The 22,555-nt window shown below is 35.9% G+C and overlaps 1 protein-coding gene across 23 annotated transcripts in view; it reads right to left on the bottom strand.

Annotated features, from left to right (window-relative positions):
• The window catches only part of CLASP2 (cytoplasmic linker associated protein 2), a 179,220-nt gene that overhangs the window by 107,202 nt on the left and 49,463 nt on the right, over positions 1–22,555 (bottom strand). For 15 of the 23 annotated variants that reach the window (XM_057554500.1, XM_007191510.3, XM_057554501.1 and 12 more), the window contains exons 8-9: positions 18,581–18,727; positions 1,380–1,459 (exon numbers count right to left, since the gene is read on the bottom strand). In XM_057554500.1, coding sequence (XP_057410483.1) covers positions 1,380–1,459; positions 18,581–18,727 — 227 coding nt within the window. Of the gene's footprint in view, positions 1–1,379; positions 1,460–18,580; positions 18,728–19,112; positions 19,306–22,555 lie in introns of those variants that run through there. The other 8 variants (XM_057554513.1, XM_007191517.2, XM_057554517.1 and 5 more) reach the window with 3 other exon arrangements.

The raw sequence follows: 22,555 nt of genomic DNA, 5'->3' as shown, positions 1-22,555 counted from the left end.
CTAAGTCTGTCAGTGCATAGTATTTCTCTACATCACAGTCAAGGTTCAGAGGTGGGCACAAAACCTAAATTAGTTCAGTTAGAGTGAATTTCAAAGTTTTAAACATGGTCAGCTGGGGAAGAGGCAGAGGGTACTAAGGGAGTGAGGCTCTGACAGCTGCAGCCATGTTGCTGACCATGAGGGAAGACAATGCAGAAGACTCCAGAAATGAGACATAAGAAAGAATGGGGTCCTAGATACCATCTGAGTAGTACAAACAGATACTGCCATCAAATAGGCCCTATTTATATTTTTCACTTTCAACGGCCATCAAATTCTCCTTTTCCTTAAAACAAAAACTTGCCAAAAACAAGAGTACAAAGGGGAGCAAGGCATGAGACAAGGCTGAAGAGGCAGGAGGGGGACCAGATAAACATTTGTTACAGAGTGATTACTGGAGGCTTCTGAGCCTTTCCTGCCTCCCACTTTCCCTTCACAAAAGTCCTTCTGCCATATTTAAAAAGAAAGGCAGGTTCCTCTCCCACTTCTAATCTTATTATGATGCTTTGCTCTGGAATACAATGCCAGGCTCCCCCTCCCCTAACATGGGAAAAAAGGGTCGACTCAAAAATTTACTTTAGTGAGGGGGTACATAATTTTTTAAACATTCTTTTAGGGGGCATACAGAGAGAAGAAGTTTGAATACCACTAAGTTAGGAATTGGCTGCAATAAAATAATTCCTAGGTTTCTAACTTGTGTAACTAATTAGGTTTGCACATATAAAACACTGGAAGAGTAGGTTTGAAAGGGGAAGATCATGAGCCCAGTTGTGGGCACGTTGAATTTGAGATGCTTCTGAGACATCTAAAAGGAGATGCCAAATAAACAATCAGTGGAAAAATTATTTTTGCACTAAAGAGAGTTCTGGCTTAGCGATAAAAACCTGTGCATTACCTATGTAAAGGCACAAAGTAAAGCCATGGATTTGAAGGAAGGAAGGAAATGGAGAGCGAGAAGAGAGGCCCAGAACCAACCCTTAAGAAATCTCAGTATTCAACAGTCAAGTAAAGAAGGATGTGGCTTTAAAGGAGAAAGAGATGAAGTGGACGGAAAGGTAGGAGGAAAAAAAATGGAAGAACATTGTATCACAGGCACCTTTAAAAAAAAAAAGTGGATGTAGTTGGACATTGCAATGTAAGATGATTCACTGATATGGATTCAATTTTGTTTCAGCCTCACTGAAAAAATCACTTGGAAGTCTAATTGTACCAACAAATAATAGTTTGGCAAGTCAATTCAGGAAAAAAAGAATTTGGAAAACAGGGACAAAAATAAATAATATTACGAACAGGCACATAGGCAATATTCATGGGGAATGCCACTTCACTGGCATCCTTACCTGTATAGAAGGGACATCTGTAAAAGCCTTTATAAAATCATCTTCATCAACTGCTCCGGCACCTCCTTCCTTAGAAGCACCTGGTAATTAAAAATAAATTTATCTTTTTTTTTTTTTTTTAATCTATTTATTTATTTATTTATGGCTGTGTTGGGTCCTCGCCTCTGTGCGAGGGCCTTCTCCAGCCGCGGCAAGCGGGGGCCACTCCTCATCGCGGTGCGCGGGTCTCTCACCATCGCGGCCCCTCCCGTTGCGGAGCACAGGCTCCAGACGCGCAGGCTCAGCAATTGTGGCTCACGGGCCCAGCCGCTCCGCGGCACGCGGGATCCTCCCAGACCAGGGCTCGAACCCGCGTCCCCCGCATCAGCAGGCAGACTCCCAACCACTGCGCCACCAGGGAAGCCCCTTTATCTTTTAAAGTTTACTTTTAAGCACTTTAGCACTAAGAACACCATGAAAAAAATTAACTCTTTTGATATGAAAAAGGTGTAATTTTGAGACATTCCAATTTATAAGAAGGTATTAAAAAAATCTCCAACTTTTCAGAAAAGAGAAGGTACTTAGCAGTGGTTGATTAGCCCTCTGTAAGGTACTAGATGAGGCTGGTAGTAGAATTCAAACTATAGGAACAGAGCCCTCTCATCCCTCATTCAATGCAAGAGCAAGGACACAAGAAATACAGGTGAAAGGATAAACATTTAAAAAGTTGAGCAGTCAGTTTATATGACCCTAAATGTCAATAATGGTGCCAAAGCTTCCCTGGTGGCGCAGTGGTTGAGAATCTGCCTGCCAATGCAGGGGACACAGGTTCGAGCCCTGGTCTGGGAAGATCCCACATGCTGCGGAGCAACTAGGCCCGTAGGCCACAACTACTGAGCCTGCGCGTCCAGAGCCTGTGCTCCGCAATAAGAGAGGCCGCGATAGAGGCCCGCGCACCGTGATGAAGAGTGGCCCCCGCGGGCTTCCCTGGTGGCGCAGTGGTTGAGAATCTGCCTGCCAATGCAGGGGACACGGGTTTGAGCCCTGGTCTGGGAAGATCCCACGTGCTGCAGAGCGACTAGGCCCGTGAGCCACAATTGCTGAGCCCTCGCATCTGGAGCCTGTGCTCCGCAACAAGAGACGCCGCGATAGTGAGGCCCGCGCACCGCGATGAAGAGTGGCCCCCGCTTGCTGCAACTGGAGAAAGCCCTCGCACAGAAACGAAGACCCAACACAGCCATAAATAAATAAATAAATAAATAAATAATTTTTTTAAAAAAATTAAAAAAAAAAAAAGAGTGGCCCCCGCTTGCTGCAACTGGAGAAAGCCCTCACACAGAAATGAAGACCCAACACAGCCATAAATAAATTTAAAAATAATAAATAAATAAATAAATAAATACATAAATAAATAAAGACGCCAAATAAGTGAGGCAGAGGATCCACATGTGCTGCAGTGGTCAGGAAAGCAAATGTGAAAGAAATGAGGGTCTTGAAATTAACTTTAAATATACAAACAAATCTTCTTTTATTGCACATACACAATAAAAAAGTAAACTTAACAGGCAGTAGTTGTTTAAGAGCCAATAATTAGCTATTGTCTTTCAGCTCCAAATACACTCTTTTACATTGTGATGCTGGGCCTAGGACTGAGCAAACCATTTTTCTGCTGATTCTAATGGTTTCCTGTTAAACTGTGTCAGTAGGGATGTGGAAAGAATGAAAGCTGAAGGAAGAAGGGACCTGCTCCTTCCTAACTACTTCCTCTTCTTGTCAGTAAAACCCTAGCAACTCTGGCAGGTTGCTCATTTCAGTAGCAGTTCCAGACAGCAGTTTTTCTAACATTCACTGAAACCAGCTCACTATGCCTGACAGAGACACCAGGCAGCTAGTACCTGCTCCTCAGAGGTCAAGTCACAGCTCTGCAGGGCCTCTCCTCTAAGCCTCTATGTTTCAATAATTTTAACCTCATTTTGTTCTTCCAGCTTTAGGGGTAGGAGCTATTTACTGTGATTGCTACATCCATGATACTTTATTTTTTATTTTTATTCAAATTAACCAGTATTTAAATGGGGAGGGGAGTTGTTTAACAGAAGTAGTATGAATTATAAATATTATTTCCCGGGTACTCAGCTGCTATATGTAATTGTTGTGCAGAAGACACTAAAATAGTGTCTTTGCTCTTAATGACAGTGGAGAAACCAGAGTCAACAGAGGGAACTTGGCTTCATGGAGAACTGTCGTCACAAAACTCAACCAAGGAATCTTAACACAGCCGCTGAGAGTACTGTGGTATAGGTAGCTGGGGAGGAGACACCTGTTTGAGGGGGAAGGAGAATAAATGCCGGGAAGGCTCTGCACTGATGGACTGTGAAGCCAGCAGAAGGGTCAGTAATCTTCTCGCCTCCTCGGCCTCTTCCATGATACTTTAGTGTTCTCTTTTTGCATTCTTAATTCATCAATACCCATTTAACAAATTATATTAAATTCTCTCTGCAAAAATAACTTGTGGATTCTGTCTTCTGACTGAAATCTGGCTGATAACTCTACTTATTATTTTCTTCATGGTAAAAATCCAACATGTGAAGTGGTTTTCAAATACCTAAGATGTACATTCCAATGGACAATTCACTTAAAAAATCTCTCTGGTTAAAAAATTAAACAGAAAATATCTCTTCAATTAAGTTTATCATCTACCAAAGGAGATATAGATACTGCAAAACTGGACTTAAAAAAAATCATCCTAAAAAATAAAAAATACTCAGGATTTCCAAAGGTGTATAAAAAGCTCCTTATCTTAAAAACAAATAAAAACCTCAGAAGGTCTTTGTATATGAGTTTTAACAGCAGTAAGAGATGGACCACAGAACAGCATAAAGTTTAAGGCAATATAAAACTGCAAATTAAAAGCAATGACAATTTCATAAACTAAAAGAGGAATGAATGCATGCTTGCTATAGGAAATTCAATTACAAGAGTAAAAAAATTATAGTTACCCCCTAGATATTAAAAAATCCAATAAAATAATAAAACTCTCAACCCCATGCCCATAATCAGTACTAGTAACTAACTGATTACATGAAAATAATCAGCTAAAGCAAAGAAATAAAAAGATAGCTAATCATATTATCTTAACATCTTATAAGATACATTCATTTACAATCTCTTAATATGGCAGGGTTTATTGCTTTTGACAATGGGTCCTCTGATAGGAGTGCATATGCCTAGATTTTTACAATTTCTTCCCAGTCTTTCACAGTTGTCTTTGTCTAAGCCACTGAACAGAAATTTCGTTAGGGACTGGTCCTTACCAAGCAGTTCCTAAACATTCAACACAGTTTTCATAAAAACAAAGTTCTTTCCACATTCATTAATATATTTTGTTCCTTTATATTACCACTTCTTGCAAATTACTTTGTTACAATAATAAGAGCAACCATTAGGCAAGTTTGAGAACAAACAACGACTCCTAGAAAGTATACATCTCAAGTGGTAGAGGAGACCTGGGCAGATGTACCAGAGCAGAGCCAGCTAACAACCTTAGTGTACTAAAGTGTGGAAGACAGAAAGTTTTACAGAGGAATGGAGAAGTGAAGGGGAGATCAGTATGAAGGATTAGTGTACAGTGTATATGCAGTTTACTAAGGTATCATACATACAACAGAATGCTAACATCGATACATTAGCCCGCCAGCCATAACACAATGTCAAAAACCTTCAAGGGGATGCAGAGCATCTGAACAGATCCCAGATAAGGCCAGAAAAATGTGCCAATGACTAAGGACATACCCAGGAAAGTCTAACTTTGAAAGTCACAATTTACTCTAATCATAATTTCTTTATTATGCAGTAATTTCTTATGACTAGGGCCAAATAAGCTAGTAGGGAGTGGTGGGGGAGTAGAATATAATGGCTTTTAAAAGTCCCACAGAAGATGCAGAGACAAATAAATGCAGCCTTGTGACTCTCAGATATGACAGCTAGGTCTCTAAACCTGGACATGGGCATTACCAAATTTGGTAAGAACTTGCATGGTCTGAATATTTAACCCTAATCTACCTCACTCTTACCTTGGAGAATCACTTTGTTTAAGCAGAGCTGCTGCTAATGGGAGTGTTTGGGATATACGAATAGTGTAAAGACGGAGGACATTCTGAGCTCCCCATTCTAACCTTGTTTATACCTTGCATGTATTACAAGTAAACCTTTTTACAATCCATGTTTGCCTAATGTTTCCCCTCACCTTGGTTTTGACTGTCTGGCCTACAAAGTAGGAAAAGGATCCTTGCATAGGGAATAAACTGTTGAATGAACTGTTTTATCTCACAATCATCACTCCATTTTCTGATACAGCTTTAAAAAGTTCACCCCAAAATACTATAAAATCCCTTTAGCGCCAGCAAGGAGAATGAATTACATAAGAAGACAGTCAAAAAGAGTAATGGGCCAAGAATAAACTGTTGAATGAACTGTTTTATCTCACAATCATCACTCCATTTTCTGATACAGCTTTAAAAAGTTCACCCAAAAATACTATAAAATCCCTTTAGCGCCAGCAAGGAGAATGAATTACATAAGAAGACAGTCAAAAAGAGTAATGGGCCTTAATGTCAAATATTACTGCAAGAAAAGGAGAATGAGTGTGCACACCAAGAGGAGATGTATTTAGATAAATTAAGTTTGAGAGCAGGAGCACAAGTAGAGGTTGGGCTGAAAGGACAAGCGAAGCTGGCTTCCAATTCGACTAAAGCTCTTTCAAATATAACTGTGTTAACAATCATACCAGAAAATATTAATGGGCTGAAACAGAACAGAAGAGCTTTGCCCAGCTGTCTAACCACTCTAAAACAGAGGTCAGTAATTCTTTTCTGTAAAGGACAAGAGAGTAAATATTTTAGACTTTATGGGCCATATGGTTCCTGTTGCAATTTCTCAACTCTGCCATTGTAGCCTGAAAACAACCACAGACAATATACAATGAACAAGGTTGTATTCCAATAAAGCTCTATTTGTGGACACTGAAATTTGAATTTCATATAGTTTTCACATGTCACACAATATTATCCTTCTTTTGACTATTTTTAATCATTTAAAGATGTAAAAAATATTCCTAGCTCATGGGTGAAACAAAAACAGACAGTTGGCTGGATTTGGCCTGTGCACTATAGTTTGCTGATCCCTGCTCTAGAATCCACTCTAAGCTGGTAATCACTTGGTTGGGAAGCAGAGGGAGGGGAAGGGGGATTAGAGGGTACTGTCATTCAGGAGATACCATGGTTTCTAGTGTGCCAGACTGCCTAGAGGAGGCATTCTCAGAAATCCTCAAATACTACTTTAAAAGGTTTAAGTATAAAGAGAAAACTCCATTCTACTTAGTCCTTAACTACTAATAAGGTGAAGTGCTGGATACAATGGTGAATGAAACAAAGGGTAAAGTACAGATACAGGAGCAAGGAGAACAAAGTCTCAAAGATGGAAAGAGGCAGGTTCTTCTCATGCTACAATGAAGCGACTAGCACTGAAGAGAAAGATAAATGCTGGAAAAACAACATGGAGGGAAATATGTCAGGAACCTTGATGAAATTCATACAAAATCTATAATTTTTAAAGAGAGTTACACTAATGAAAGCACTGTCAGTGCTTTTGAAGAGTGCTATGAAAAGACAGAAGAGCTTTCTGGATCCCCAACTTTCTAAGGGAAGTAGGTTGAAAAAGACACTCAGCTGAAAACACAGGACATTTTGATACAAAAGAAGAAAAGATTTCGGGGGCAGAGCCCAGAGTCCAGGGCAAAACCAAGAACAGAAGAGAACACTGATTTAGAGAAGCACACCCAAAGAGAGAATGAAACCTTCATGATGGAACATTCATGACCCCTGTAATAAGGGAACCTGAAAGCAGGTTCCTGTTGGATTTCAAAATTGCTATAAATCAGTGACTACTATGAAGTTCCTGTTCCTTCCCCCAACCTTTTTAAAGAAACTTATTTATCTTATTTATTTTTTAAAAATTTTTGGCTGCATTGGGTCTTTGTTGCCGTGCGCAACCTTTCTCTAGTTGCGGCGAGTGGGGGCTACTCTTCGTTGCGGTGCGCAGGCTTCTCATGGCGTTGGCTTCTCTTGTTGCAGAGCACAGGCTCTAGGCACACGAGCTTCAGTAGTTGCGGCTCGCAGGCTCTAGAGCGCAGGCTCAGTAGTTGTGGTGCACGGACTTATTTGCTCCACGGCATGTGGGATCTTCCCGGACCAGGGCTCGAACCCGTGTACCCTGCACTGGGCAAGTGGATTCTTCACCACTGCGCCACCAGGGAAGCCCTCCTCCCCTTTTTTTAGGAGTGTCTATTATGGTTTTTCTGTCCTGTATGTTGAGTACGTGGGGTACAAGTAGATGTCTTTTTAGTTCAGAGGCCTCTGCATGGAGAGGAGCCACACCAGAGGAGAGAAACCTCACATGCATCTGGACCTGATGCAGATCAAAGGATCACGGACTTTGAGCCTGATGGTATAATTAGGATGAGACTTTTGGGAAATGTCCATGAGTGCATTTTGTGTGTGGGAGGCATGTAAATTATCGTGGTCAGAGGGCAAGCTGCAGTAGGCTGGCTGCAAGGGTAGCTGCAACAATTGCTCTCATGCCTGACAACTGCTCCTTTTACAATGTGACTTTGCAGCTTTCCCTATTGAAAAGTGGAGTTCCCAGTAAAGAGGTGGAGAAGAGTAACTGAGAATTCTGGTTGAGACAAGACCTAGGAGAGGCTGAAGGGGTCCCTGATTGGTGATTGCCCAGTGTCCAGCAGAAAAAAGCTTCTCAGAGGAAAGCTTCTGGAATCCCCAATTTGGACCTGAAGGACTTCCACTAATTAAGTTCAAGCAATGAGCTCACAATCAAAGTTCAAATACGTTTGATCCTTGAACAAAACAGGTTTGAACTATGTGGGTCCACTTAAACAAACAGATTTTTTTTTTTTTGAAAACACTGAGCTGTACACTTTGTCTATCCATCTATCTATCTGTCCATCTATCTATCTATTTTTGGCCGCAGGGCATGCAGGACCTTAGTTCCCCGACATTCCAAATAAACCTTTATTTCTAAAACCAGATAGCAAGGACATATTTGGCCTGCTGGCTGTAATTTGCCAAATCCTGGTGTAGATAGAAAACCCAAAATAATATATAGTAAAATCATTAAAAATTAAACTTTAGCTAGGTGACTAGATACAAAATCAAAATATAATAATTGATTTCATTTCTATGCATCAGCAACAAAGTTAGAAATTTTAAATTAAGAAAATACTATGTCGAGGAACCTTGAGGGCATCATGCTGAGTGAAATAAATCAGACAGAGAAAGACAAATACAGTATCATCTCGCTTATATGTGAAATCTAAAAAACAAACAAACAAAAAAAACAAGCACACAGATACAGAGAACAGATTGGTGGTTGCCAGAGGCAAGGGGTGGATGAAATAGGTGAAGGGAGTCAAAAGGTACAGACTTCCAGTTATAAGATAAATAAGCCATGGGATGTAAAGTACAGCATGGTGACTAGAGTTGACACTGTACTGCTTATCTGAAAGTTGCTAAGGGAGTAAATCTCAAAAGTTCTCATCACAAGGGAAAAAAAGCTCTGTAACTGTGTATGGTGACGGATGTTAACTAGACTTATTGTGGTGATCATTTTGCAATATATACAAATATTGAATCATTATATTGTACAACTGAAATTGATATAACGTTGCATGTCAACTATACTTCAATTTAAAAAAAAAAAAAGAAAATGCGTTGACTCTGTAGATGAATTTGGGGAGAACTCACATCTTTGTAATACTGTTTTCCTATCCAGGAATGTAGTATGTCCATTTATTTATGACTTTTAAAATTTCTTTCAATGAAGTTTTACAATTAAAAAAAATACTATGCTTTCTGGGACTTCCCTGGGGGCACAGTGGTTAAGAATCCACCTGCCAATGCAGGGGACACGTGTTTGAGCCCTGGTCCGGGAAGATCCCACATGCTGCGGAGCAACTAAGCCCCTGCGCCACAACTACTGAGCCTGCACTCCAGAGCCGATGCTCTGCAACAACAGAAGCCACCACAATGAGAAGCCCACGCACTGCAACGAAGAGTAGCCCCCGCTCGCCACAACTAGAGAAAGCCCGTACACAGCAGTGAAGACCCAACGCAGACAAAAAAAAACTATGTTTTTTAACATAAAGTAAAAATATTCTGAGGTATCTAGAAATAAACCAAACCAAACAAACAAAAACAAAACAAAAGAAGTGAAAAACCTTGAGGTGGAAAAAAGAATAAATTTTAATGAGACATTAAAGAACACTAAAATAAATGGATAGATATTGTGTGTTCATGGACAGGAAGACTCAGTATCATAAAGATGTCCAGTCTCCCCAAAGTACTGCCATAATCAAGCCTCCAACAGGGTTTCTTGTGGAAGTTGTCAAGCTGATTCTAAAATCTGGAAGGGCAATGGACCAAGAACTGTTGAGATAATCCTTAAAAGTAAAGGGAGGAAGTACTTGCCCTACCAGAAATGAGGACTTACAAACCTAAGATAATGATGACAGTTAGGTTTTAGTGCAGGGATAGGCCAACTAATCAAATGAACAAAATACAAACTTCGAAAACAGACCCACAAATGTACAAAAATTTGATACACGACAAAGAAGTGATTCAGATCAACAAGGAAAGTAATTCAATAATAATGCCTAAAATTCAACAAAATGCTGATAATGGATTATCTAGTAAAAAAAAAAAAAAGGTTATTTCCTTACCCAATTTTAAAACTTACAGTAGACATTCTGATTCCCATGGGAAAATGGTAGTCATCCAAATTCAAATCAAATGTTTTACTAAATACTCCGAAAACCAGAGATCAAAAAGAAAAACAAATAAAACTGTCCACAGCACATACTTATAATACAAGTTCTCACTTCAAACTTCAATTTACAGGTAAATGGGGAAATATAAACATCCAAAACCAGTAATATCAATTACAGAGTCCTCACTGGTGAGAAAAATCCGAGGCATTTGTATGGAAGAGGAGGATCTTGGCAGTGGAGTACAAAGACATCAAATATGGTTCCCCTCAGAACAAGAGGTAAGTAGCACTTAGAAGGGGGAGGTATTCCTTCAAAGCTTGGTAGATAAAGGAAAGGAAGAAAGAGAAGATAACAGTTCTATTGAAATGAGATGGTATCACAGAATCAGAAGCACTGAATAGAAAGCCTTCCACGTATCATTTAGAAAAGAAGTTGCATTTCACTATACCAACAGAAGAGGGCATTCCTGAACTAACAAACAGTAAATTTTTCTTTCTGGCCCCACAGAATCACTTATTAAAAAATATTTTTAGGACATTTGAGGAAATTTGAATATAGAATGAAGTGCTTAAAAGGAGGTATATAGTTAGAATAAACTTACAGCAAATAAAAGGGCTTAAAGGAACAAGTTAAATATCACCACAAAAAAATCAGACAAATCCACAGCATGGGACAATCTAAAAGACAACTGGCATAGACTCTTTAAAAAAAAAGGTCAATATCATGGTATAAAAATTGGTGAAGGGATTGTTTTATACATAATATTACGGAATTTTCTGGCATATGATAATTGTATTATGGTTATAATGAAGCACACCTTTAAGTCTTAGGAGGCGTATATTAAATATTTATGGCTGAAATGTCATGATGTCTACAATTTACTTTCCAACTGTTGAGTTTTGGAAAAAAAAAGAATACGTGTGGGAATATATCTATATGGAGATGGTTAAAACAAATATGACAAAATGCTAGTTACTAAATCTAGGTGATGAGTGTTTACTGCATGCCAACTTTTCTATATGCTTAAAATTTTTCACAATAAAAAGTTTGGGAAACCACTCACTAAAAAGCTAGAATAAGTACAGATAAACATCAGGAACATCAGTAACCAAAATATATCCAGTTAGTAGTATCTCAATTCAATGGAGTAAAGAATGTTTTATCCAATTGCATGGACATTAACTTGCCCATACATAAGGAAGAAAAGAAATTAAAATGAATATATTGTCACTTTATACAAAAAAAAAATTCCAGATATACTGAACAAACTAAATGTAAAATAATTTATGTTTTAGAATAAATTAAACTATTTGTATAAACTTTCGGGACTAGACAATAGTCCTTCTTATTCAAGACAGGAAATTGGGAAGTTAAAAAAAAAAAAAAAAAGGATAGATATTTTACCTACCAAAACAAAAATTTTTAAATTTTGACAGAAAAATGCCATAGACAAAGGAGAGACTGAAGAAACGTTTGTAACTTTTAGTAAAAGCATAAAAGGCCTAATATTTTAAAAACTGTAACAAACTGATGAGAAGACCAAACAGCCCAATTAAAAAATGGGCAAATAATAACAAATTACAATTCACACAAGAGGATATGCTAATCCCTATTAATGAATTTATATATTCTGAATCTCACTGGAATATAAACTCTGGGAGGACAGGGTCTTTCTTCTGTTCACTGATATTTCCCAGAGATTACGAGAGTAGCAAGCATACTAAAAGCTTTCAGTAAACATTTGCTAGCTGCTGGCTGGCTGGACAGGCGGATGAGGATTAAGAAAAAGAAGTACCATTTTTCACCCATCAAAATGAACCTGTTATATTCAAGGCTGGAGAAGGTAAAATAATGTCTTTATTAAAATTAAAAGCACATGATTCACTTTGTTATAAAGCAGAAACTAACACACCATTGTAAAGCAATTATACTCCAATAAAGATGTTAAAAAAAAAAAATTAAAAGCACACACAACCTTGACCAAGCAACCCCATTTAGAGGAGTCTATTCTACAGATCAGAAGCACCAGAATGACCAAATACATAAGTACATGTAGACCTGCATTCTTTGTAATGGCATAAAGTTGCAAACAACCTGAATGACACTGACAGAGAAATAGTTTATTAAATCATGGAACAGTAATAATGTGGAATACTGTATAGCTATTAAAAGAATGTGATAGCTCTCATTCTTGATGCTGAAGGACGGAAGGATGTTTTGTGGAAAAAATGCAAGTTGCAAAGTGTTTACTAGTATGTTTAATGGGGGCAAAAATAAAATCTAATTTGAATACCTACACAAATAAAAATGGAGTAAGATGTGGAAGGATATCATACATAACACTGGGCAATGAGATTAGAAAAGCAAGACGGTATGCAAGTTTTTTTTTCTAAACATTTCTCTAATGTTAGACTTGTTAACAGTGAGTATGCATTTTATATTTTAAAAAATCAAATTATGCCATTCAATTTATTAGTAAGAAATACATAATTTGGTTCTAAAAAAGAAAAATGCCAAGTTAATGGAAAAAATTAAATTTACAACATGCCCATCATAGAAATAATGCTTCTTACCAATTCAGTAATATAATGTAATAAATATAAGTTGGAATTGTAAGTTATTACAAACTTCTACTTTATATGGATCAAGTATAACAAATCTAACTAATGGAAATTCCCTCACATGTGTGATCTATATTAATGATATTTCACTCTTTTCTGAGGCAAACCTTGAAATCAATTTGCCTACCTATATGACACTATAATTTTCTAACACTTAAATCTCAGTCAAAAAGTATAGGCAAATGAAGTATGGAAAGGCCAAAACACTAAAAACCACTAACACTGGTTGGTGGGATAATGAGCATGGACAGATATTGTAATTTCTTTTCCAATTTCTTTTCTGCTTTTTTTCTTGAGCATTCCTATGGTCTCCTCAGTGCCTAACATGAAGTCTTGCACACAGTAAGCTCTACGTACAGATGTAGATAAAGACAATAACTCATCTGTGAAGAGACTGGGTCTTCAATATGTCTACTAATTTTAATCAAAATAGTTTGGCTGTTTATATTAATTTCCCCCCCTCTCAACATTCTGAATGCTTCAAAAAATAAACCTTGCACAATGAAATTTCTTTGACTTTAAGTCTTGCACAAGAGGTAAAACAAAACTGAGGTCAAAGAAAATAACTACAGCAAAACACACATATTCTTAGACACAGTAGGCCATTGGGCAGTTTATTGATTTATATTTATAATAACTTATTGGTTAATTATTCAAATCTTATTTACCTTAAAACCATAGTTAAGAGAGAGAGCACCAGGGCATCTTATGATGAATGACATGGGATTCAGAAATTTAAGACAGAATGGTGACTGGCCAATCCTTAAATTCCAAATGTCATTAATAGTGTTTTGCTATATGGGATAAAAATACGAAATATGTATTATATGCAGCATTAGTGAGGAGATGACCCAGAGATAATCCAAAAAGCCCTTGACAGTGGGCCAAACACTGGGCCCTTGTTTCATCTCTGCTAATAACTAACTGATCTTGGATACATCATTTAACTTTCTGAGGCTTAGTCTCTTCATCTGAACTGCAGTCAGATCATCTTTTAAGATCCCTTCAAGGCTAAAATCTTTTGGGTTTAGTATCATTCCCTGTCATTAGGGGGAAGAAAGGAGGAAGAAAATGAGCAAAACAAAATACACAAACAGAAAAGTTATTTGGTTTTACATAAGTTCAAAAACAAGAAATTGAGGTTTATGAATTAAAAATTTAGATTTCAAGATTAAACAACAAATTCTGTGAGATTTGTTTTATCAAATATATACTGATTTTCATGATCTTTATTTGTTTAAAAGGAAAAACATCTTTGTTGTTTGCATCACAGGGAAAAATGGGAACGATTAGCATAATTTGTGGAAAACAGATATTTAGACATTCTTAATAAAACCTCAGGTAAGACATAAAGTAAAACTAATATAAAATACCCTAAAGATGAGTAAGTGCTACCGAATTTGAAAAGACAGTAATTAACCAATTGTAAGAATTCAAAGTTAAAACCATTTCAAAGTAGTCTTTGGTATTAGATGGAAACAATAGAGAGAAAATACTCTGTCTGCTTGAATGAATGGGTAAGTGAGAGAGAACAACAGAACTTTGACAATTGATGATTTGGTTAATGATGTGTTTCAATGATTACACACAAGCCTCAGTGACAAATCACTAACGTCAGAATCTGGTACTAATTATAAACAAAAACAATTATATCATCATCTAATTCAATTTTTATTTTTAGAAAAGAATAGCAGCCAAAATAATTGGTACAGGAATAAGGACATGATAACTCAGTAAGCTTTAAAAAGGCAATTTCAAAAAGAAAACTCTAAAAAGTATTTCCATTTATAGTGAAAAAATTACCAGTTTGCTTATTTCCAAATATTCTATTTTGCTGGGAATCGTACTAGTTGAGGTTTAAAATGACTGATTTGTGGACCCTGAAAGTAGTGATCATTCCTGTAGATTATAACCTCAGAGCTTTAAGATCTAGAAGAGTCCTCATTTACCCAGTGAGATTAGTGTTGGTGGCAGTATAGCAACGTGATTTTTGCGCCTCATCCACTTACTAGATGCATGACCTGTTCAAGTTGCTTAAATTCTCTGAACTTTAGTTTGCTCATCAGTAAAACTGAGATAAAGTACCTAACTCAAGAGTTCTGAGGTTTAAATGCGAGAACATAAGTAAAAACATCCCCCAATTTTTAAAAACTATTACCTAAAATACTATAGAGATGTAAGTATTACAAATAATCAGGTATATTCAGCAATTGTATTGAAGCCATTAAGCCAAAAGGAGGGAAAATATGTTTATCTAAATTCTTATTATGAAGTCACAAATGTTATTCAGAAAATGTACTATTTAAGGGAATTCAATTTATCCTTATACTAATTAGCAAAGCACAAAGGTAACACTTTCGACATCCACATAATATGGATTTTTATAGCCATGATATATTTGGAAAAGGTTATGGGAGCAACCCATAACCTTTTCTTTTTTAATTCTCCTTGGTTTAAAAGCCCCACAATTACAATATGAGTAGAAAAGGTTGGCACACCGAGGCAAAGAACAAAACAAGACTAACACACACTAAAGATTAAACACAGGTCCTACTGGCTTTAACTGGCTAGGATACTTTGCTAAAAATAGCATACATCTCTTTAATCTTGACATATATCTCTGGGAGAAGTGAAGTAAATTAAACTCCAAAACTTCAGAGTAGATTCAATCAGGATTCCGAAGAAGCTCACTTTACTTTTATTTTGGTAATCCTTCTGAAAAGAAATTTGTTAAACTCAGTGGACTGTGAGTGGCTTATACCACTATTGTATACCTCCGCCTACCATACTCCTTTAATTAGGAACTAATCATACCTGTTTATCATATACCAAGGAGTAGCAAATAAAATGCCTGGACTAAATCACCATTATTCCATGTAAAGTTATGAGAAAGAAACTGTACAGTCTAGAAAACACAATAGTTATAAAGAGAGACAGGACAACCTTCAAGTATTTGAAAGTATCATGTTAACAGATAATTCATCTTCCCTGCCTAAGTTACAAGGAGGCAGATTTTAATGCAATATAAAAAAATAATTAACTTATCCAGAATTGAAATGGCTTATAACTTTTCTGGAGGATACTATGCCAAACTGAAAGAACACAAGAAATCCCTGTAACTTCTGATTAAGTAAACTTTAAAAATTTATTCCAAGGAAATGATTGGAGATATGCTAATAAAATATATACTTAAAAGAATGATGGCACCGTTTATAACTGCAGAAAACGTGAAAGCAGCCTAGATATGAACACTAGCCATGAATAGTTTTAAGTTAATAATTTAAGACAATGAGGAAATGATCAGGGTAAAATATTAATGAGACAAAAGGTATACAAAACTACAAAAGGAAGGGTGCCAATTCTGTCCTCCTCCTGAGAAAATATTTGTATGTGTAAAAATAGTTAGAAAAGTTATTATAAAAATAACTGGAACAAAGTACATCATAATTTATCAGTTGATTATGTCTATACGTAGTGGTACTGCAGATGGTTTTTGTCCCAAATTTTAATCCATGAGCACATATTTAATCAGATGCTGAATAATCATCTATCAGGAATATTTTGAAAGGGATTGCTATACTTGAATAGTAAATTTAACTATATGACTCCCAATGTCCCTTCTAACTCAAAGATTCTACAACTCTAAGAAAACATTTTACAACTAATTTAAAAATCAATAAGCTTCTGCCAAGAACAAAAAGATGTAAAGTTAAATTTTCAAAGAAGGGCTGACAGCCAAGAATAACATTAATTTCTGAAGCAATATCAGTATCCTCTAATAGCTTTTTTCTTACAAAAATGGGCAATGAACCTAAATGAGCTATGGCAAACAAAAGAAATAAACAAACTAAAAATTGCAGAATGAATACGCAATTGCCAAAAGACTGAGGAGGAAGAAGTGGACGAAGAGGAGAATGAAGAAAGAATGAAGGTCTCTCCCTTATTTTTATCAAAAGGGCCACTGCCAGGATGGAGAATATAATCTGTATGAGTGATTAATGACTACAATCATGAAAGCTACCTACATTCTCATATCTGGTAGGACTACAAATCAGAGAAGGGGGGAATGGCATTAAGAAAGTCTGCTGTTCCTTTAAAAAGAAATCTGATTTTATCAATTTGATTAAATCAGAATTAAGTGACCTTTGGTAGGTAAATTACAATCTTCAATTTTCATCTAAGAAAAGAAAGTAAAACATGAAAATCAGAGCTAATTATAAACTACTGGCTCAGATTCACAAAAATGTTAAATATTTTCACCATGAATTTCAAATATTAATCCATTTTAAGTCAAATAAGACAATTTCATAAAATAATTATCATAGTATCATAGATTAGAAACCTATACCTCAAAATAAAGAAAAAAATATTCCCCTTGTAGTAAGTGAAGGTAGCCATTTGTTACAAAAGTAAGAAAGCAAAGAATGTCATTTACTTTTTACCAGAAATAAGTAAGAATGCATAATAGACATCATGTAATAGGATATAATAACTAACATCTGAATGAGAATACACTCCTATAATTGCAAAACAAAAAGAAAATAATTAAAATACTAAAGTATAAATTACTCGAAATATCCAGAGAAATCAATATGACATTTCTATTAAACAGTATTTTATTTATCTATTTATTTATATGCATGCAAATATGTGCGTGTGTATACCTATACCATACCATCTTTCTTGCTGGTTACATGACATATTAGTTACAGATATTTAAGATGAAATATTTATAATAGTTTTCCTATATTTAGAATATCATATGACATAGAAAATAACGTTTGGTTGTATAAAAAGATCAAGAGAACACAACTTAGAGAACCTGGTCAAAATATAGTTTATTTTTCTTTCATTTTTTGCTTTTACTAAAAGAACTACAGACAGAAAAAACAAAATCCTGAAGACCATGACTTTCCCACCAGCTATCATAAACAAGGAAAAATCTGTTTTCCCAAATTATAACTAACATACAAATTTATTAACAAAAAAGGGAAAGAAAGGAACTATTGTCTTTTTAGTATTAAATATTTACCCTTTTTCTTATAGGATTCATTTTACCATAAAAACCTGGCAAAACTAGCACCTGAAAAGGACTCACAACTTTCTAATTAGTATATGAAAAAATACTCATTAAAAATTCAAAGATTAGACAATATGCTAGAAATAGTTTTAAAATGATCAAAGAATGTACTATGTTCTGTATAACTGCATAAAACCTATTTTTTCCTATTTATTATTATCTAATCCAGAAAATATTTTTGAGGCAATTTTACTTGACCACCACCCATTTCCTATTGTGACAAACTATTCAATACCCAGTATCTTCAAACATTTTTCCAATGTTAGAGTATTTAAGACTCATGCCCTAGATGAATATATAAGAACATTACATAAAACAATATTTCTTTAACAACTAAAGCATCTGAAAATAGCCAAATTCTGAAAAACCTGCTCTCTCCTCAAAAACAAAAAACAAAACAAAACCCAAACCCAAAAAATTCCCTTAAATATCTTTTTATGGCTTCTGAAAAATAAATACTCTCAAGAAAACGCAAACTCACATATGTTCTGACAGGAAATATCAAAATACAATATTTTACACATTTTCAAAAAGGCAGCACTTCTTCTGTGTGTTGTAACAGACTCTCCAGACCTGCAATCCTGCTGCAGTCATGAATAAACATATTCCTCTAAAGTTCTAAGTATGTGTGGCCATATCAAGGGCATGAGGCATGCATATCAGATTTGAAATGGATTTACATTACCTCCAACCTTAGGGCCACCTGCTGAACCAGGCTTCCTTGCACTGTTGACAGGATTTCCGGATGTTTTAGGTGCAGGAACCTTGAAGGCTGAAGCAGCTGATGATGGCCTATTTCCATCCACTGATTCTTCATCATCAAAGCTTTTATCTGCACAAATCATTAGAAAAATGTATTTTAAGAGAACTAAGCTTTGCTCAATTTTCCATAAGACTCAAAATCAAATAAAGCTATATATAAAGTCATTAATTTCTATGATATATAATACAAAATAAAGCTCCTTTGAATAAGCATTTATATATTGACTAACACTATATAAAATAACCCAGTATAATTTAAAATCAGTCTGCAATATTATATTTCCTACCTATATATATTAAGTCAAAACATAAAACCGAATACATTAACTCTAAGAATAGTAAAAAGCATTTTTCGTTTCTTTGCTACTCATATAAGCATTTTCCGCCAGCTCCTCCCATACTGCATCTTCCAGCACACCCTGCCTTATTCCTTATACCCAGATTCTGCAACTTACAATCACAGATCCGTTTGCAAATCAGTCGCCTCATTCCTCTGAAAGCTCTTAATTTTCCTCACCCTAGGATGCTCTGAATAGTTCACATGGCCAAATACAATAGATTTGATACTAATCAAAGATTCTATCAAAAACAGACAGCAACAACCACAGAACCACCACTGAGGTTTGTGCCGGCATTTTTCTTTCTCTTCCCTGCCCTAGGTGCTGTAACAGCCAATCAGCTACAAGGTGACATCATCTTATGGCAGCTACTGCCAGATGAAAGGTAAAAATTCTCCATGTCTTTTAAAAAATCCTCCATGTAGTTGCAATCCTTAGTCTGTATAAAAATTTCAAGGGCATTCAATACTAAAGGTTTATAAACCTACATTTGTTTTCTCCTATTTAATTCACATGAAAATTTATACAAATAGAAAATGTTTTCTGCAATATTCAATCTGCTGGAGTGCTTATTATTGCATCAGTAAAAATACGGAGTATCACAGTGCTCATTACTGGCATAATTAACTATGTAATCTTACAATTTGCTGTTTATTTAGGCCACAGAAACCAAACTGAACAATTTGTTCTCATAAATGATTCTAAAATATTCTACAAAGCTCCTTTTGGAATATTTATGAATAACCACACAAGTATAACCTCCTTATATAAAATGAACCCACCCACCCCCACCCCACCCTCCAAATCACAAGATGTATGCATTTTACTCGTCCAAGAAGATGGTTTTCTCTAGGACCCTGCACAAACCAACCACGACAAACAAGATGGGCGAGGCAGAGAAGGAGCTTTACCACAGGCTTCAGATCAACGTGCCAGAATCTCTTCCTTTCAGTCTGCATCCCTTACCTATGCAAACACCCAAATCGAGCAGAATAAAATCATCCCTACAAAGGACTGCAAGTCCAACTATTGAATATATTTTAAAATATATATACCAGACAAGTGTTAAGACTGTTTTATTTATTGGAAAAAAGAATCAAACAGATACCCATTAAATTTACTATTCAGTAGACACCCATAAACCACATTCCATTTCAGCAAGTGTTTTTCTTAAATAGCACAACTTGTAGGAAAAAAGTATCTTCTAGTTAAAAAATATATATATATTTTTTAGCATAATGCTATTGGGGAGCCAGTTTGGATCAATTAAAACCTATGCTCTATAGAGACTGCTCTGTTAAAAACACTAATACAATTCCAAATAAGCTTTTATTTGCCACTACCATATTGAAACAAAAAAATGTAGCTAAGAGGGACAGAGTATATACACAAATCTACAGAGAGAGAGGTACTAAAACTTGAGTAGCCAGAAGTTCCCATGGAAACGGTGTTCTCTGTTCCCACACACACACACAAGAATTAAAATGAGTAAATATCTCTACTGCTTAAAAATAATTAACTCAACATTCTTAAACTCTTAGGAAATTAATTTTTACCTTTCTATCAAAACAAGGCAGAGAAAAGTATACAGATTAAAGTACGCAGCTCAATTAATTTTCACAAAAGGAATATGCCAGTGTAACCAGTCTCCAGACCAACAGATCACTATCAGCATCCTGTAAGCACCCTCACTGACCCCCGCAAAAGTCACTATTTCCTACCAAAGCTAACTAGTCTTGACTTGTAACACCACAGTCGGTTTTGCCCATTTTTGATCTTTATGTAAAAGGAATCATATAATAGGTACTCTAGTACCTAGCTACTTTTCACTCAATATTATATTTGGGAAATGCATTTTCATTGCTTATAGTTTTATTGTGCATGAATGTGCCACAAGTTATTAATATCCATTCTACTGCTGATGGACATATGAGTTGTGGCCAGTCTGAGATTATTATAAAATAGTGTTCCTAAGAGGTAAGCAAACAAAGTCAAAGGGTTCTAAGGCTTTTAGTATTAATATGGAAGTAGTAAACACAGTAATTTATTTTAGGTTGTATAAAGTCAAAGATGCATATTGTAACTTCTAGGGCAGTGGTACTCAAAATGTGGTCCCAGATCATCATCTGGCAATTTGTTAGAAATGCAAATTATTAGGCCCCAACTCAGATCTACTGAATCAGAAACTCTGGAGATGGGGACCCTGCAATCTGTGTATTAACAAGTCCTCCTAGTGATTATGATGCATGCTCAAGTTTCAGAACCACAGCCCTACGGGAGGAATACACAAACTTTTTCTATAAAGGGCCATATAGTAAATATTTTAGGCTTTGCAAATCATACATATATGTAGTCTCTCTGCACAACTACTCAATTATGCCACTGTAGTGTTAAAGCAATGATACCACGACATGTAAACAAATGGGTGTGGCTGTGTTTCAATAAAATTTTATGTACAAAAACAGAAGGGCAGCTGGATTTGGCCTGCAAGCAATAGTTTGCCAAACCACTAAAATAGAAGTAAATATATACATAAATAAACAACTAGAAGAAAAATAAATAATAAAAAAGATTTGATTAATTGAAAAGATTCAGGAAGAGACAAAAAGATAAAACAAGTGGATAAAAATAGAAATAAAAGATAAAGTGGCAAAAATAAAATCAAATACATCAGTAACTGCTTTAAAAGTAAATGAACTAAATATTCCAAGTAAAAGACCAAGACCGAATTTTTAAAAACAGGTTGCTTAAATGAGATATACTTTACATATAAGGATCACATAAAATTTAAAAAGTAAAATGATGAGACAGACAGACCATGGCAAACACCAACCAAAAGAAAGTTGGCATAGCTATACTAATTTCAAACAAAGCACCTTGAAGAAGCATTACTAGAGATAAAGAGAGATTTTTTAATAATGATTTAGGAGCCCAATCCAATAGGAGGAAAAAAAATTAACCCTACATTTTTACGCACCCATAACACATCTTCAAATATATAAAGCAAAAAATGAAGAACTAAAAGGAAAAATAGACAAATCCACAAACACAGAGGGAAATAAATTTTTACCCACTTCCCATAAGATTATACCTTTCTTGACCATAAGCTAGCTAAAAGAATTCATAAAACTAGGGGCTTCCTTGGTGAAGCAGTGGTTAAGAATCCGCCTGCCAATGCAGGGGACACAGGTTTGAGCCCTGGTCTGGGAAGATCCCACATGCCGCGGAGCTACTAAGCCCGCAAGCCACAACTACTGAGCCCATGTGCCACAACTACTGAAGCCCACGTGCCTAGAGCCCGTGCTCCGCAACAAGAGAAGCCACCGCAATGAGAAGCCCGCGCACTGCAACAAAGAGTAGCCCCCACGCGTCCCAACTAGAGGAAGCTTGCACACAGCAATGAAGACCCAACACAGCCAAAAATAAATATAAATTAAAAAAAAAATAAAAAAGAATTCATAAAACTAATTCATCATCACAAGCCCCCGAATTTAAAATGTTCTGTAGTTTAGTTTATATATAGGTTATAAATATTACAGGCTTAAAAAGATTTTCTTAAT

The sequence above is a fragment of the Balaenoptera acutorostrata genome, chromosome 10 (genome assembly GCF_949987535.1).
Source record: "Balaenoptera acutorostrata chromosome 10, mBalAcu1.1, whole genome shotgun sequence".
NCBI classification, from domain to species: domain Eukaryota; kingdom Metazoa; phylum Chordata; class Mammalia; order Artiodactyla; family Balaenopteridae; genus Balaenoptera; species Balaenoptera acutorostrata.
This window is presented reverse-complemented; position numbering and strand designations above follow the sequence as displayed.